This window comes from Rhododendron vialii, chromosome 12a, assembly GCF_030253575.1.
Source record: "Rhododendron vialii isolate Sample 1 chromosome 12a, ASM3025357v1".
Classification (NCBI taxonomy): domain Eukaryota; kingdom Viridiplantae; phylum Streptophyta; class Magnoliopsida; order Ericales; family Ericaceae; genus Rhododendron; species Rhododendron vialii.
In genome coordinates this window covers 28,590,367-28,606,806 of record NC_080568.1, presented here as the reverse complement: position 1 = coordinate 28,606,806, position 16,440 = coordinate 28,590,367, and the positions used below count along the sequence as shown (strand labels likewise).

The 16,440-nt window shown below is 37.8% G+C and overlaps 2 protein-coding genes across 2 annotated transcripts; both read left to right on the top strand.

The window, feature by feature from the left end:
• Positions 1-3,604: 3,604 nt before the first annotated feature.
• Positions 3,605-10,413, top strand: LOC131310933 (uncharacterized). The gene is made up of 15 exons (XM_058338208.1): positions 3,605-4,220; positions 4,851-4,948; positions 5,136-5,236; positions 5,363-5,441; positions 5,644-5,704; positions 5,823-5,869; positions 6,005-6,097; positions 6,185-6,275; positions 6,833-6,881; positions 8,277-8,393; positions 8,478-8,625; positions 9,246-9,338; positions 9,415-9,483; positions 10,000-10,042; positions 10,150-10,413. The coding sequence occupies exons 1-15, from the start codon at positions 4,163-4,165 to the stop codon at positions 10,248-10,250; spliced, it is 1,248 nt and encodes a 415-aa protein (XP_058194191.1). The 5' UTR covers positions 3,605-4,162; the 3' UTR covers positions 10,251-10,413.
• A 1,440-nt stretch (positions 10,414-11,853) lies between these two features.
• LOC131311481 (anaphase-promoting complex subunit 8) lies at positions 11,854-16,431 on the top strand. The gene is made up of 4 exons (XM_058338970.1): positions 11,854-12,053; positions 12,146-12,473; positions 14,506-15,756; positions 15,913-16,431. The coding sequence occupies exons 1-4, from the start codon at positions 11,968-11,970 to the stop codon at positions 16,000-16,002; spliced, it is 1,755 nt and encodes a 584-aa protein (XP_058194953.1). The 5' UTR covers positions 11,854-11,967; the 3' UTR covers positions 16,003-16,431.
• Positions 16,432-16,440: the final 9 nt, after the last annotated feature.

Sequence of the window (16,440 nt, the reverse complement as noted above, 5' to 3'; positions counted from 1 at the left end):
TAAAGCTTAACTGCCTATAGTTTTCATTTTTCTATGATAATCCATATTTATGCTAAGGGAATTTAGTAATTAGTATAATTTTTCTTTGGAAATTCTTACGAAATTTTTTATTTTAACCAAACGCATAGAAGAAATAATTTTTCTTTCAATTTTTTTTTTCTTTTCCCCCACTTTCTCTCACTTTTACTTTTCATCGAAATTTCTTTCTAATCAAACGGCCCACCAAGATGAAGCTGGCCCATTAGAATGAAGCTTAATTTTGATTTTGAAACAAAATAGATTGAAAAAACATACCTTTCCCAACTTCAAAAGCAGGAAAAGTTGTAAGCGATTATTAGATTTTCCTATATTGCCTTTTTCTCCCGTTTGGATGAGGTATAACGGATGGGGATAAATAAGTTATGTGGGGATAAGGAGGAGGGGCCGACAATAATACTTGGTTTGGGAAGCATTTAGACAAGTGGTATAAGAGATGTGGGGGGATTAGGTTATCTGGGTGCGGGGTATTATTTATGGGTGGGTTTTGGGGTGTTAATACCCTGGATGAGGCCGAAATAATATTCCCTCCTCCTCCATTTCAACTGCAAAAATATTTTATCCCTCATTTAAACCATCTGTTTTTTTTGTCAACCTTCTATAAAAATCACATTAATGTAGGTCCACAGTTCTTAAATAATATCCTCTACTATTTTATCTCTTTTTATAAATAATACTCATCATTCTTGTCTCGCATCCAAACGGACAGTTTAACAATAAAATACTAGTACCGGTCACAATCAATATGACCATGTGTTCTTACCTTGCTTAGGACTTGCGTAGAGAACAAGGGATTACTTGTGAAGGAATTTTTGGGGATAAAATTGACTTGTCGGGATTGATCATCTTTCTTGGTGATGACCTTCATTTAAAAACAAAAAACAAAAAAAACAAAACTTGCAGCAAAAGGAAAAAAATCATTTTCCTAGTTAGGGAGAGGTAGCATTATTAGGTTAGGTAATCACAGGGGGTGGTGCCATATCTTAATTACTCCTAATAGGTTTGCTTCTTTGGTCCCGCCCATTGGTTTAATCGTTTATTTCAGTGAAAGGAGTCTAAGACCAAAAGAAAATTACGACCAAATAGCTATGGTTCTCTCTCGGCCTCGCACTCTCAGTCTTTGCCACACTCCAATTGCAGAGAAAACAATGGATTATTGTTTATAGGCTCCATTAGAGCCTTCTTCAACCTTCTCTCATTAAGAACAATACGTGGTGGTCGACCGGGGAGCTGACAATAATGGAGGCGGTTGGAAAGTGGTGGTGGTTGCGGAGATGAGCCAAAATGTCGACGAGCACAACTGACGCTTTTAGCAAGACCTCCAAGAAATTGCTTAGACCTAATTAAAAGTGAAAAAAATTGATCTTGTTACAGTACCAATCGAGCTAATACAAACTCTAGCACAACCACTATGCCATATTTTATCAGGATCTCTTCCAACTCTCTCCAACGCTCAAATATTAATGGGATTTTTTTTTTTTTTGTTTGTTGCAAAATTCTTGTCATGTCTGAATTTTTATGAATTATTTTTTGAGTTGTTAAATATTTTTACAAACTGATATTTTGAGAAAATAAAAGATGTTCTTCGATACAGATAAGATCCAGCTATCAGAATGCAGATCTTGATATACATATGTTCAAAATTATTCAATGCACACGAATATCACAAGATATATGTGAGAGCCACATAAGAGCCACATACTTGAGAGTTTGAGACACTTTCAAACACCTGTATTTGACTTAAGTATGCCAATCATTTACTCCTATAAATCTCGTTTCATGAGCTTAGTCAAGTAATCCTTCTAAAATGTCTTGCACTCCTGCTCTCAATTTTCACACTGCTCTTGGGGATTTTACTAATTTGAGATGTGTTTGAAGGCAGTTTCACGCTTGTACTCCTACTTTTGCACTTGAATGCGAATTATGTGACTTAGGTAACGAGAAATAGGGCGATTAGCTAGCCACGTACTCCTAGAATACCGAGTACTTTATTTGGGCTTATGTATGGGCAGCCTTCTTAGGCTGAGTTTCTCTAAGGGCTTTTTGAGCCGTTACTTTTTTTTACTTAAAAGTAGTCTTTATTCAAAATATTTGGATAAAAGTAAAAAAAATTTACTTTTCTGATTCATATCGTTGAGACGAATCAAAAAGTCAAAAAAATTTGGTGCAAAATGAACAAGCATATATAAAAAAAAAATGAATAAAGACAAAATACTAAAAGAAAAAATTCTTAGCGGAAGAGGGCGTTAATAACTACCAATACTCCTATATGTTAGTACTACTGGATTCAAGTGGGCCACAGGGTTTCCTAAATTGCTCATTTTATGGACCTAAGTTGCCTTTTCTATGAACCTAAATTGTATTTTCTATAAATTTCCTGGGTGTTCGATTTTTTGAGCATTTCTTCAATCTCCTTATCATTTTCATTGTTTTCTGAGAAATTTGGGATTTGTGTAACTTATAGATTTGAGTTTTTAAAGTACTTTGAGATTAGTGTCTTTTGAATAATCTTTTAGGAAGAGAAAGGATAGAGAAAATAAGGTATATATTTTCTGACGTTCACTTTATACTTTTTCTTTTAGATTCTAGGAATTACTATTTGAAATTTCTTGTCTAGTTTACTTGGAAATGTGAAGAAGTTATGCTACTAGCTACCAATTTGCTTCACTGATTGTTTTTCTTAGAAAATATAAGGTGCAATTTAAGTTCATAAACTGAGCAACTTAGATTAATAAAAGGGGCAACTTAGATCCATAGAAAGGACAACTTAGGCTCAAACCCAGATTCGATTACAAACCAACTCCATGTTTTGGAAATGAGTGCTGCTATTGGTATCGATGGTACCATGGGGAAAATGCACCGACGGCCACCAGACGGCCGATCCGAGCCGTCCAAAAATTTTAAAAAATAAAACCGAGTGGGCGCGGGCAAGAATGAATGGCATCCGAGGTGTGTAAGGTACTTGATCCGAGCACCCCTTTTTCATGTATATACACGTATATACATATATACACGAAAAAGGGGTGCTCGGATTAAGTACCCTACACATCTCGGATGCCATTCATTCTCGCGTATGGCCACTCAGTTTTATTTTTTAAAATTTTTGGACGGCTCGGATCGGCCGTCCGGTGGCCGTCGGTGCATTTTCCCTATGGTACCATCGGTACCAATAGGATTTCTGTTTGGAAATTTATTTTCCTCCATTTCATGTATGGAAAATTTCGATCGGTGCGTTTCATGTATGGGAAATATTTCTTTTCCTCCATTCCATATTTATGCAATTCCAAAAAAACCTCTCCACGAGTTGGGTTATTTGCCCCAGCTCCCACTGAAATGCAAAAATCCGGGCTTGTTTAGTTGCGTTTTTAGGATTTGGACTCTAAATTATTACCCTACTATAAAATCCACTTATTACACCTATCTCTAATTATTTTTTTTCTTTTTATTTTTATCTTTCTCCGATCATTCACATACACTGCGGAACCCTTTTGTTTTGTGAGAGAGTGTGTATTTGGGTGTGATTTGGGACGTGGTTATAGAATTTTTGTATGTTTACTTCTCTTAGGAAAAGTTGGCCACACAATATCCTGTCCCCACCTGCAGGCCCACCGGAAAGCCCCCAACCCCAATAACGACGAAGTTCTAGAGAGAGAAACGACAGACATCCGCGGAGAGAGAGGGAGGGAGAGAGAGAGAGCGCTGGTGAATGCAGAGGTGGAAGCTTCGTTACCATTTGGCCCCCTTTCGAACTTATCGCAAGGCGAGTGGTGGTTCCCCCCCACCCCCCTCTCTCTCTCTCTGTGTGCACCGACACTTCACTGTATCTCTACATTACCGTTTCCGGAATCTCTCACGCACATAATTATATTCTATACTCTTTTTGCTCCACTTGATACTGCTCTGTTCAGCCGTGCCATCCCCCTCTCTGATTCGTAGCTGTCAACTTTATCCGTATCTCAAATAATTCACCTCTCCCATCGAGAAATGGACGAAGCAACCGCATCAATTATCAACTAGTATATACCATGTTCGTTTCTTCGTATCACTTGAATTGAAGAAGAAGAATCGAGAGTTATTACAATTTCGGAGGGTGTTGAACTCATTTGTAGAAATCTTACATTGGACAATGGGAAGCTCGGAGGAAAGAGTGGTTGCTGTGATAATGGTGGGTGGACCGACCAAAGGTATGGAATTAAAACCTTGTCAGTATCGAATTTTGGTTGATTATCTGATTTGAATTGTGATTACTATTGCTTAATCTTGCTCTTTCAGTTTTATGGAGATCGTTTTCTTATTTTTCTGATTTCCGTGTGTATATGGGTTTCTGAATCATGAGAGGCAATTTCACTAAATCATGTTGGTGTACGAGGGTCGAGCTGATAAATATTAGGTTTTTATTGAGAAAAGTGAACCTTCCATGCATAATGGATTGTGTAAACTGTTTTGTCATTTTTTAAAAGTAATTGGAACACCTACATTACTTTTAGGAGTATTTTGTTCTGTTTTATGAAGCAATTAAGAAAAATTATTGGAGACCAAGGTAAATTTATTTTAGTTAAGGACTAAACTTGATTGTATTCCCAATTGGAAGACTGATTTCTTGTATATCCTACTATTTCAATGGATGTACATAAATGTTATTAAAGAACACAGAATACGGGCATGTTGGTTTATAATTTCGTGACATTTACTTTGATTTCTCAATTTCACACTGTTTTTTTTGCAAAACTTTGCTTCTTGAATGAGTAATGAGGCTCTTTTGAGGTGTAGCTTAAATTTTTTTAATGTCTGTAAGTGTGCGCGCGCATTTGCAGGTACCCGGTTCAGGCCATTATCTTTAAATATTCCAAAGCCACTTTTTCCATTGGCCGGCCAGCCTATGGTGCACCATCCAATATCTGCTTGTAAAAAGGTACATAAAGATTTGAATTCATAGACAAAAAGTTGGTTTTCTCATACTACGTACTGTTTACTTCTTGGCTAGTGGATATACCAAGTGATTGAATTTGAGATGCCAATGCTTTATAAAATGCCCAATATACTTCGAGCTTATTGGACCACAACATATTGTTGATTTGTTGTGATTGTTTCCATTATAGATCCCAAACCTAGCACAGATCTATCTCGTTGGCTTCTATGAGGAGCGTGAATTCGCATTGTACGTCTCCTCAATATCTAATGAGCTCAAAGTTCCCGTCAGGTAACTTATTCCCTTTTACTGATTTTTTTTCCCCATTTCTTCTTAGTTATGAAAGTATGTTTTTTACTTCAACATGTTTGTTGAATCTGGGTTCTCAGTATTCTTTCTTGTCGATAATGCCATTAGGTACTTGAGAGAGGACAAACCACACGGCTCAGCTGGCGGGCTCTATAACTTCAGAGATTTGATATTGGAAGACAACCCGGTTTTTATCTTTTGCTATATACTTCCGCGAAAGCTTCACCTCTTACTTTTGTGATTGTTGAGCGTACTGTTCTCTAGCAGTATTGATAGCTTGTTAATTCAGCATAAAAAAGCAAATATACCAGTTGTTTCCGATCATTATCTATCAAGTCTTATTGGTTCTTTGCTACCGGAGCTAATATAGTTACATATGTGCATGGCAGTCGCATATCTTCCTACTAAATTGTGATGTTTGCTGCAGTTTTCCATTGCCTGCGATGCTTGGTAATTTATCTTGTTTTGCCCACAAGTTTTGCTGGTTGTGTATTTTTGTTTTCTGATTTCTCACGGTACCCTTTCATTCAGAAATTTTATTATTCCCTGTTGCCTTGCACTTTTGCAGAGGCTCATAGAAGATATGGGGGAATGGGAACGATCCTAGTAATTAAGGTCTCTAAACAGATGTATAGGCTCTCTGGATAAGCATAAGCTGCAATAACAATATTTTTTATTCCTCTCAAGAAGTTGTTCTTCCTGATTTATGTCTTCCTCATTTGTGTCCCTTTGGTTTTGTTTTGCGTGCAGGTTTCTGCAGAGTCAGCCAGCCAGTTTGGGGAACTGGTGGCTGATCCAGTTACAAATGAACTCTTGCATTACACAGAGAAACCAGAAACCTTTGTATGCATAAGATCAGGATTCAGCTACATTTTTTTGTTGTCTTTGCTTTTGTCTTCGTTTCTTAGTCTATAATGGTATGTGTTGCAGGTAAGTGATCGAATAAATTGTGGTGTGTATATATTTACGCCGGATATTTTTACGGCAATTGGAGGTGTTTCGACACAACGGAAAGATAGAGGTCAGTGTTAGAGGCTCTGTTTGTATGTCATATAGTGCATGTGAGTAGCAGTTTCTCTGTACTACATCATCACCAATGATCTGGATTCATCCGCCTACGGGCCTTGGTCATTACGTGCATTTCAATATATTCTGAGTCTTAATATCGTAAAAATGGTATGGTATAATATATCACACGGATTTACAATGTGGCCATCCAAGTGTATTTGGAGATTCTACAAGATGATTGGAACAATATGCTTGATTATCATTTTGTTACTTTTTTCCATGTGAAATGCCTGTCATCAGTCTATTCCTTTCCTTTGTTTGCTATGAAGTGCGTTGGTTCTTCTTCCTTGTGACCAATTGTATAACATGGCGCTTTGTCTCTCAGTGTACAGTTTAGGCCATTTGAACATGTATTTTACTTTCTATCAGAAAGGGGCTATCTGCATATGATGCTTGGATTTTAAATTAATTTTTTGCTTTTACTGGAGTCACACAGTAGATTTTTTCTTCAAATTTTGAGATGATATTAGACACATGATGGCCTGCTGAACTCTATTTCCTTGTTTTCAGCGAATCTGAGGCGTATGTCCAGTTTTGATGCTCTCCAGTCCGCGACAAGGTATCCATATTTTATGTGCTTTTGTGAAAAGCAAGTACCATGTAGATAAAGTTAAAATAAGTATACATTGTTAGTATTAGTATTGTTTCTCCACCGTTTCCAGTAGGTTATGCCTCTTTGTTATAAACTTTCAGGATATTCTAGAGAGCATTTGGTATATCTTTTCCGAGTGATTTTGTTCATTCGAACTATTCTGTCTTTCAAATTGGAACGATCCTGATGCATGAAAGTACCAGAAATATATATTGCATGTAGAGGATTACAATTGAATCATATCTGGTGCATGGAAGTGACAAAATTATCCATGGTTGAAAATAAAGTTGCATATTAGATATGCATTTGATTTGCCAATCCTTTTCTTGCACTGTTTGGAGGTCTAATAGCCATAGCCCATAGGGTATGAACAGAACTTTTAATTTTGATTTCCAATAAGGGGTGCCTTTTATTGTCTTGCTATGAGAGTTACTCTTTGTACCACATAGCGATAGCGGTAGTAAAGGTTCATTGAGTTTGTGTTGTGAGCCTGATTCAGTGGAGGGCACTGTGAAGCGAAGTCCCACATTGTCTTGGTACCAAACTAATATGAAGTATATAAGCGCGAGGGCACCCTCATTTCAATAGCTAGCTTTTGGAGTTGAGTTCTACCGAAGACCGAGTAACAGGCATCTCTCTGCTTTATGTTTTTTTTTTTTTTTTTGCCTGTAAAGTTCGATCCCCAGATTACATATAAGTTATAACAGAGGCATTAAAAGCGACTTGGTTTGAAAAAACCCATCATGCGTCAAACACCTCCATGACCAGAATGGTTTTGTGTTTCTTGTGAGACATATACACAATGCCATTATTATGCAAGATAGTATGACCAGCTGGTCTACTCCAGTCTTGGAAGCATTTGTAGTGTTTCTTTTACTCCAGATGAAAGTTGATGAATTTATGGATTTCCTGGCCCATATTTTGTGTGTATCCTTGCCTAGATACTCGAACTTTGAGTGGATATTTTTGAGGAATTTATGGATTCTTTTGCCTATCTCTTGTGTGTATCCTTGCCTAGCCACTCGAGCTTTGAGTGGATTTGTGCTATTTGGGTTGCATAGCTTGATTCGAGCTTAGTTAGTCCCATTAATGGATACACTCAAACCTGCTCCAACTGGGAGTGAACTAGAGGCGTGATATTACTGGGATGGGAGCATCATTGGAGGGGCTTGTGTGCTTTATTTTCGGATTGAAGATCATTATGGTATCTCTGTGGTAAACATGGAAGTCATGATGAATATGAACTCGTTTATCATTAAGACATGGGTAATCAGTATTGCTTCTAAATAATATTACCAACTATGATTTGAGAAAATATGCATTTCCTTTAAATTGTTCTCTGATTCTCCTATCGTCTAACAGGAGTCTTCCGTCAGATTTTGTGAGATTGGATCAAGATATTCTATCCCCTCTTGCAGGGAAGAAGCAACTATACACATATGAAACCATGGATTTCTGGGAACAAATCAAGACTCCTGGGTAAGATACACATCTTGAAATCTTTTATTTTTTCAACTCTGCAATTTGAACAATCATGTTGCTCTTTGATTCCATACCATGTAGTATGGCTTTGAAGTGCTCGGCTTTGTATCTTGCCCAATATCGGTGCACTTCCTCTCATCTTTTGGCAAGTGGGGATGGTACAAATAGTGCATCCATCATTGGTGATGTTTACATTCATCCGTCGGCAAAAGTACATTCAACTGCTAAGGTAATTTTGTTTCTCTCTCCTCACGCCTGCAGTTTCCATTATATGGCATTGATGGTCCAGAGCCCTTTGTATGACGTGGTATTGATGTTTGGGTAATTGTCTAAAATTTTAAAGAGCTAGAATATTGTTACTTCAAGTTCCATCAACAAGGCCAATTTACTGGATGGTCTAGGAGACGAGTTTGTGTTTCAACAGGTTATCAAATGTTACTTCCTTCCCAAAGGTATTGAAAAAAAAAAAAAAAACATATAAACCCATGAATACACAACTAAAATATGTTTTCAAATCAGCTAAATGTCTTCAGAAAATTGTTTACTATCCCCTCAAAATAAATCGATGGAGTCGGAACCAGTCCTGTTTTTGATACATTGTCATTGTATGTTTTGCTAGGATCATACTTAGGAATACGATCCTTGCTAGGATTTAGACTTTAAAAGGTTGGGATGCAGTGTTTTTGTTCTTACTTTTCGTTTCTCATCATATCAACTTTTGTTATGTCTTTCACCAGAGTAAGTTCTCAGACTCCAAGATGGGTCAGTCAGTTTATGCTGTTTTGTTTGCTTCTATATCCTGGGTATGTCCTCATTTGAAGTAACTTTTGTATTATCCCTTTGGAACAGATTGGTCCCAATGTCTCTATATCTGCAAATGCTCGTGTGGGACCCGGCGTAAGACTCATCAGCTGTATTATTCTGGATGATGTCGAAATCAAGGTAGTTAACCAAATTAAAGGAGATGAAAGTTTGCAGTTAGTTCCACTAGCACTGACATCCATCTTTTGTGTCTCAGGAAAATGCAGTCGTTATCCATGCAATTGTTGGGTGGAAATCTTCTATCGGTAGATGGTCTCGAGTCCAAGTAAGTCAGAGTGTTATCCCAACATGCCAATCTTGTTAATTTCGGAAATTCTCAGAATGTGTATCTTAATGTGCCATTCTTATTAGATAACTTTCGTCCTATTTGTCAGAATTAAGCTATCTATTATTTTCAGATGGGTCGGTTTTCTTCTTCCTAAGCAATGTTTTCTCACATAATAATCTGGTTTTTAACTCAGCCTTCATAAATCCTTCTGTGATGCCATCCAATGGCATATCAGATTGCTTCATCTCAGCTCAGAGCAGGTCCAATGACCACTGAATTTGTCTCCCAACGAGCAAAATTCTTCTATTTGTGATTGAAAGCTGTGATGAATTCCCTGGCTCTTGCTTGTTTTCTCTTAAAGAACTTTCTGAAGCTATGACTCAAGTTCCTCATTGCTCTCTCGTCCAATATTTGTTTACATTGTTACCCCTTCACATATACTTGGTCCAAACACGGCCTAAAGGAACGGGGTAAGAATCTAACAAGTCTCCTGGTTTTCTATCTTGATTTCAGGCTGGAGGAGATCACAATGCGAAACTTGGAATTACGATTCTTGGTACTTTCCTCTTGTGTTCTCCGTTTCCCAGATTTTTCGATTTCCTTCGTTAAGTGAGAAACTCAAATCGCCCACTACTGAGTTTAACTTGGTCTTTTTATAACCAGGTGAAGCTGTGAATGTTGAAGATGAAGTTGTGGTGGTCAACAGCATCGTCCTTCCAAACAAGACCCTTAATATGAGTGTCCAAGAGGAAATAATACTATAGCTTGGCTGTAAATCCAGCAATAATGGCATTGCCAATCTCTCTCTCTCTCTCTCTCTCTCTCTATTTTTTTTTTAGGACTAAAGCAATTAGTGTTTGGGTGTTTAATTGACGATTTGTGTATTGATATTTTCCAAATCAAATAAAAAGGCTTAGATTGCTTTTATTTCGCTTGCTTGTCGGCACGATATGTCAAGCTGTTTAGAAACCAATAATGGTAGAGACGCCAAAAAAAAAAAAAAAATGCACAAACACGCTTGCACACACTCTCACTGAACACTTGCCCAAACTCTCACGTTGCAAAACAACCATGTTCATTTGCATCCCTACCACCAGTTGCACTGCATACGATTACCGTTATTTGATTGGATTGTCAGTGACCAATACTATACAATACTGAAGGAATTTTTTTTCAATTGCTTGTTATAATAATGGTGAGATTATTATTAACAATGAAACAATCTCCAAACTCATGTTTTTGTAACAGTGTATATATCGAACATAATCCTCTTAAATTCGGATAGTCAAGCAGAAGCAGGTTAAGCTCCTATTCATACCTCTTTACTCTTTACTTTTTCAAAGTCTCTTTTCTAGATCTCATTCCGGACGCACATTTGTAATCTGAACCGTCAATCTCATGGATTTCGCAAACTTTAACATCCCTGCCAAAAATCAGATTCATTAAATATCGATATGTTCACAAATAACGCCTTTTCTTTTTCTTTTTCTTGTAAGTGATGTTTAGTTTAGAGTTGTAATTACCATAAACAACAAAATACAAGTTGTTCACACATGTTATTGGCGCCTGAACAAGTTGAATTTTTTACAGATATATTCTTCTTTAAGGGACGTACAAAATTAACGGTTTGAATTATCTATTTGAGTTCAAAACGAGGCTCACAAAATAAAATTTTTGGAGAAAAGAGTAGGATACGGGTACGCAGAGCAGGGTTCATAAACAAATTTGAGTTTGTGCTTATTTTCGCTCGTTAATAAACAAATTCGAGTTTGTACTTGATCCGCTCATTAAAAATTTATTTGAGATCGATTTGCTATTACACAACAAAGCTTAAACATATTTCTTGATTTTCTTTTTCATCCTAGATTGAACAAACTACTAACGAGCTCATTCAACTAATGATGTTTGAAAAATTCAAGCTACTCAACATCAACTCGACTGAGTTCACTCTCATTTCGGATGTTTTTTTTTTCCACATTCAATTTTTGGTTGGATTCTCCTCCTCTATCCCCAACTAGATGTACCATTTTTCAAGCTTTTTTGAAATAAAATACTATTTTAACTTTTGCCGATCCAAAAAGTAAAAAAAAAAACATCAACTCAATTAAAACTTGCTTATAATTGACTCGCTTCATAAAAGGGAGTAATTTTTGCACTCCCAATTTTTTTTTGATCCGACACTTTCTAAATTGTTAACCGTAATTTCAAGGAGAGTACGAAGATCAACTCATATTAATTTTGATACTCTCCAAAAATTAACAATTTAAAAAATACCAAAATCAACTTATATTATTTCAATTTTGAGAGTGAGAAAATCGATTCTATAAATTCAGACGGGTAAGACTCGTCATAATCCCCAGATACCCAAGCCTTTTCTCTCTTTTTTTGAAAAAAACTCAGGCGCGGTAGTGACCCCATGTTCAGATTTTGAAGAGAGAGAAACCAGAGAGAGTGAGAGAGAGAGAGTAGAGAGAAGCGTCGATGGGCACAAAAGAGAATTGCAGGAACGAGCTTCGCACTGCTATCCGTCATCTCTCTGACCGTTGCCTCTACTCTGCCTCCAAATGGTAATCTACTACTCCCTTCAGAAAACCCTAAACATACACTTAAGAAAATATTTTGAATTACAAATTTTGCGCCTTTGGTTTGATGAACTTAGGGCAGCGGAGCAGCTGGTGGGGATCGAGCAAGATCCGGCCAAGTTCACGCCGTCGCACACCCGGTTCCAGCGTGAGAGCTCCAGCATCCGGCGGCGCTTCCGCACCAACGAGATGGTCACGTCGACGCCCACCGCCGGCGTGTCCTACGTGTCCAGCTCTCCGGTGCCGGAGGAGGAAGGAGACCACGATGGCGCCGCCGTGGACTCTGATTTTTATCTAATGGCGAAAGCTTATTTCGACTGCCGGGAGTACCGAAGGGCTGCTCACGTGCTCCGGGACCAGACCGGGAAGAAAGCCGTGTTCTTGCGCTGTTATGCCCTATACTTGGTTAGTTTTCATAATAATGCGCTGTTTTGCTTGTTAAAGATTTGGTTTTTTTTTCCTGATAACTCAGGTGTCCAGGCCAGCTTTTGCGAACCTCGACTAATCTTGGGGCACCAATCCCACCGCCTCATTGCAGGGGTCCCAATTAAAGTAAGAGCAAAGATCTGTATGGACTGATAACACCTTAGAGGTTTCGAACCTGATACCTTAGGAAGGAGGAAACCCTAAGTCTCAAGCCTTGACCACTAGGCCAACCCTTGGGGTTTGGGTTTTAGGTTTAGGGTTATAGGGACCAGACTGACCAGTAACTTCTGCGAGTAATGTGCTTTCAACTTTCAAATCTGAACGTTGAGTAGTTTTTAGGGTAAACGTATACAGTGTTCTGTTGATTGAATATTGTTAGTTTACATTCTATGCAGTTGGTAAGAGTTGGTTTCATGTTATGGAAAAATTGAACTTTTTGAGGAAATTAAATTTCATTAGAATTAGTTTGGGAGCTATTTAAAAGGAAATTCAATCGGAAAGAAAGCTGTGTTCTTGCGGTGGTATGCGCTTTGCTTGGTTAGTTCCCAATTTTGTCTCTCTTTTTTCTAATTGCATATTTGGGTTTCAGGTTTTAGGGTAATAGGGAACAGTAACTTCTGTGAATAATGTGCTTTCCACTGTCAAACATGAACTTTGAGTAGCTTACTAGGGTAAACAAACACGGTGTTTTTGTTGGTTGAATGTTGTTAATTTAATTGTTATGCAGTTGATAGAGTTAGTTTCGTTGTGTGGGGGAAAATATGGAACTCCAATTGAAAATGAACTCTACAATATTTTGGGAGCAAGTTGAAAGGTAATTAGCTAGATTCTTGTGATCTATCTGCTTATCAGAAATTGGGGGTTCATAACCCGACCCGTTGCCTAATGGGGTGTCAATATTTGTGAATCCACAGTATAAAATAAATGCCCGTTTGTGGAATCTTGAATCAATTTATCTTTGTACTCTGTGAATAGGTATCAAAGGCATGTTTAAAACCCATTTCAGTCCCAAAACACCAGTACGAAAGGTGGTAACTTTCTTCAAATAAGGCCACCACTAAAAGTCAGGCTAAATTTTATGTTTGGGACCTCGTGATCAATATTTCTTAAGAAAATCAGAACTTTATTGAAATTAGGGATCAATGCTACATTCACGGAATACATTCCAGTCGTCTTTGTCTAACAAACTGTGCTTGGATTTGGGCTGTACTGCAATGTCCATAAATGAGTTTCTACCACTGTGAGATCTTTTAATAGAAACACCTTGGTTTTTCTGTACTAGTCATGGAACAACAAACAAATGTGGGAGGAGACATTTCATTGGAAAAACCATTCAGAAGGAGTGGTAATGGGGATCAAAACCCTTTATATGCTTGGAAACAAAAAAAAAAACACGAAAGCTTGTGGCGGATGAGAGAGCTGAATAAAGTAACAACTTTGCTGTGATGTTGCACTCCTTGTGTTTGGTCCGTTGAATAGCAAGTTGCATTTTCTCACAAGAACAAAGTACTGGGCCATATTTCCTTTATTGTTTTACTGGACATCTCACAATGAAACAGCAGCACATGACATCCAAGTGTTTTTCCAGAAATTACTCTATTTCTGTTTGCTCCACAATTCTTCCTCAAAATGTCCTCTTTTATTAGAAGAAACAGACTGATATCTGTCAACGAATTTTTTCGATCTTTCCCTCCTTTCTTCTACATTATTGTGTCTTGATAAGGTATTCCTACATTTAAATGGAAAAGTTGTGATAATTTCTCATTCATGCTTTGATCACAGTGAATGTATCCTTGGATTGTGGTACTTTTCTTACCTGCTTACGGCAAGGTCATTGATTTATTTATAAATAAAATAATGCCATTCTGTAGAAGTGTTTTAGGATTGCTTTGCGCATTTTATCTTGGAAACTGATTCTAAAGATATCATGGCATCAGGTCTATAGATTACCTATCCTAGATTTATTTTTTGTACTTTTATTTATAGTTTTTCCCTTTTCTGCTTTGTAAAGGCTGGAGAAAAGCGAAAAGAAGAAGAGACGATAGAACTTGAGGGACCCTTGGGAAAGAGCGATGCAGTGAATCGTGAATTGGTTTCTCTTGAGAGGGAGTTATCAACTCTTCGAAAGAACGGTTCGATTGACCCTTTTGGGCTATACTTGTATGGTCTTGTTCTCAAAGAGAAAGGCAGTGAAAATCTTGCTTGTGCTGTGCTCATGGAGTCCGTGAATAGCTACCCTTGGAATTGGAGTGCTTGGTCTGAATTGCAGTCCTTGTGCACTACAATCGAGACATTGAACAACCTAAATCTGAATAACCATTGGATGAAAGATTTCTTTCTTGCCAGTGCTTACCAAGAACTAAGGATGCACAATGAATCCTTAGCAAAGTACGAGAATCTACAAGGAACTTTTAGTTTCAGCAACTACATCCAGGCTCAAATTGCAAAAGCCCAGTACAGTTTGAGGGAATTTGAACAAGTTGAAGTTATATTTGAAGAACTCCTAAGGAATGACCCTTATCGGGTTGAAGACATGGATATGTATTCTAATGTGCTTTATGCGAAAGAATGTTTCTCTGCCCTCAGCTATCTTGCCCATAGGGTATTCTTGACTGACAAATACAGACCTGAATCTTGTTGCATTATTGGAAACTATTACAGTCTGAAAGGGCAGCACGAGAAGTCAGTTATGTATTTTAGGAGGGCACTAAAATTAAATAAAAATTATTTATCAGCTTGGACGCTCATGGGTCACGAGTATGTAGAGATGAAAAACACCCCAGCTGCTGTTGATGCATATCGCCGGGCTGTAGATATAAATCCTTGCGACTATAGAGCTTGGTACGGACTAGGTCAAGCATATGAAATGATGGGTATGCCCTTTTACGCTCTTCATTATTTCAGAAAATCGGTATTCTTGCAACCAAACGATTCCCGGTTGTGGATTGCCATGGCTCAGTGTTATGAAACTGAACAGCTTCATATGCTTGAGGAGGCGATAAAGTGTTACAGAAGAGCAGCAAATTGTAATGATAGGGAAGCTATTGCACTGCACCAGCTAGCAAAGCTGCATAGTGAGCTTGGGCGTCTGGAAGAGGCAGCGTTTTACTATAAGAAGGATTTGGAAAGGATGGAAGGTGAAGAAAGGGAAGGACCTAACATGGTTGAAGCTTTGCTCTTCCTTGCCACCTATTGTAAAGCCCAAAAGAGATTTGAAGAAGCAGAGGTGTATTGTACCCGTCTTCTGGATTATACTGGCCCAGTAAGTTGCACTTTATTTCTCTGCAGTGTATTGTTTCTGTGTATTATGGAGTTGTAGTCTGCTCACCTACTTAATGATTTCCACAAGCAACAACATATATGACACGCGTGCATAATTACTAGTTTTATGAACTTTCCATTTGTTCTTTGAATTCAGGAGAAGGAAACAGCAAAGAGTTTGCTTCGAGGAATGAGAATAGCACAATCTGGTTTCCCTTCGATGGACGTTGAGCATTTTCCGATCTAAATTTTGCATTCCTAGGACCTTAAACAAGTGTTAAAGAGATCTTCGAAGCAGGTCTATTTTCCCCAGTTTCTGGCTCATGAAACTGTTGGATAGCTTTTACAAGGTAAAATCACGACATGAAGCATACCCTACACCTCTGTGGCAGAGGACACTGGTTAATTTCCTCGGCATAATTTAAAGAAACTTTGTCATAAGAGGCGCCCCCATACAAGCCCATAATTCCAATGGTCGATGTTGTATTTTATAGCATATTTGCATGATAATTTTATGCTTTTCCTTTAGCCTTTGGTAGTACTGTAGTAGAACTTGATTGATGTTATTTTCAACTAGATAGTCTCTGGAAGTAACCTAATTTGTTGAAGTAAACTTATTTTGATGAAGCCGTTTCAGGCTTCTACTGAATTTGGAAAGGAGTTCTAAGTCTTATCTTTATCGAGG

Excerpts from the sequence above, each read along its gene's own strand:
- LOC131310933 (XM_058338208.1), top strand. The coding sequence starts at position 4,163 with ATGGGAAGCTCGGAGGAAAGAGTGGTTGCTGTGATAATGGTGGGTGGA. Across the intron at positions 5,705-5,822 it reads TCCATTGCCTGCGATGCTTG|AGGCTCATAGAAGATATGGG; the intron begins GTAATTTATCTT and ends GCACTTTTGCAG. Across the intron at positions 5,870-6,004 it reads GAACGATCCTAGTAATTAAG|GTTTCTGCAGAGTCAGCCAG; the intron begins GTCTCTAAACAG and ends TTTTGCGTGCAG.
- LOC131311481 (XM_058338970.1), top strand. The coding sequence starts at position 11,968 with ATGGGCACAAAAGAGAATTGCAGGAACGAGCTTCGCACTGCTATCCGT. Across the intron at positions 12,474-14,505 it reads GCTGTTATGCCCTATACTTG|GCTGGAGAAAAGCGAAAAGA; the intron begins GTTAGTTTTCAT and ends TGCTTTGTAAAG. Across the intron at positions 15,757-15,912 it reads TTCTGGATTATACTGGCCCA|GAGAAGGAAACAGCAAAGAG; the intron begins GTAAGTTGCACT and ends CTTTGAATTCAG.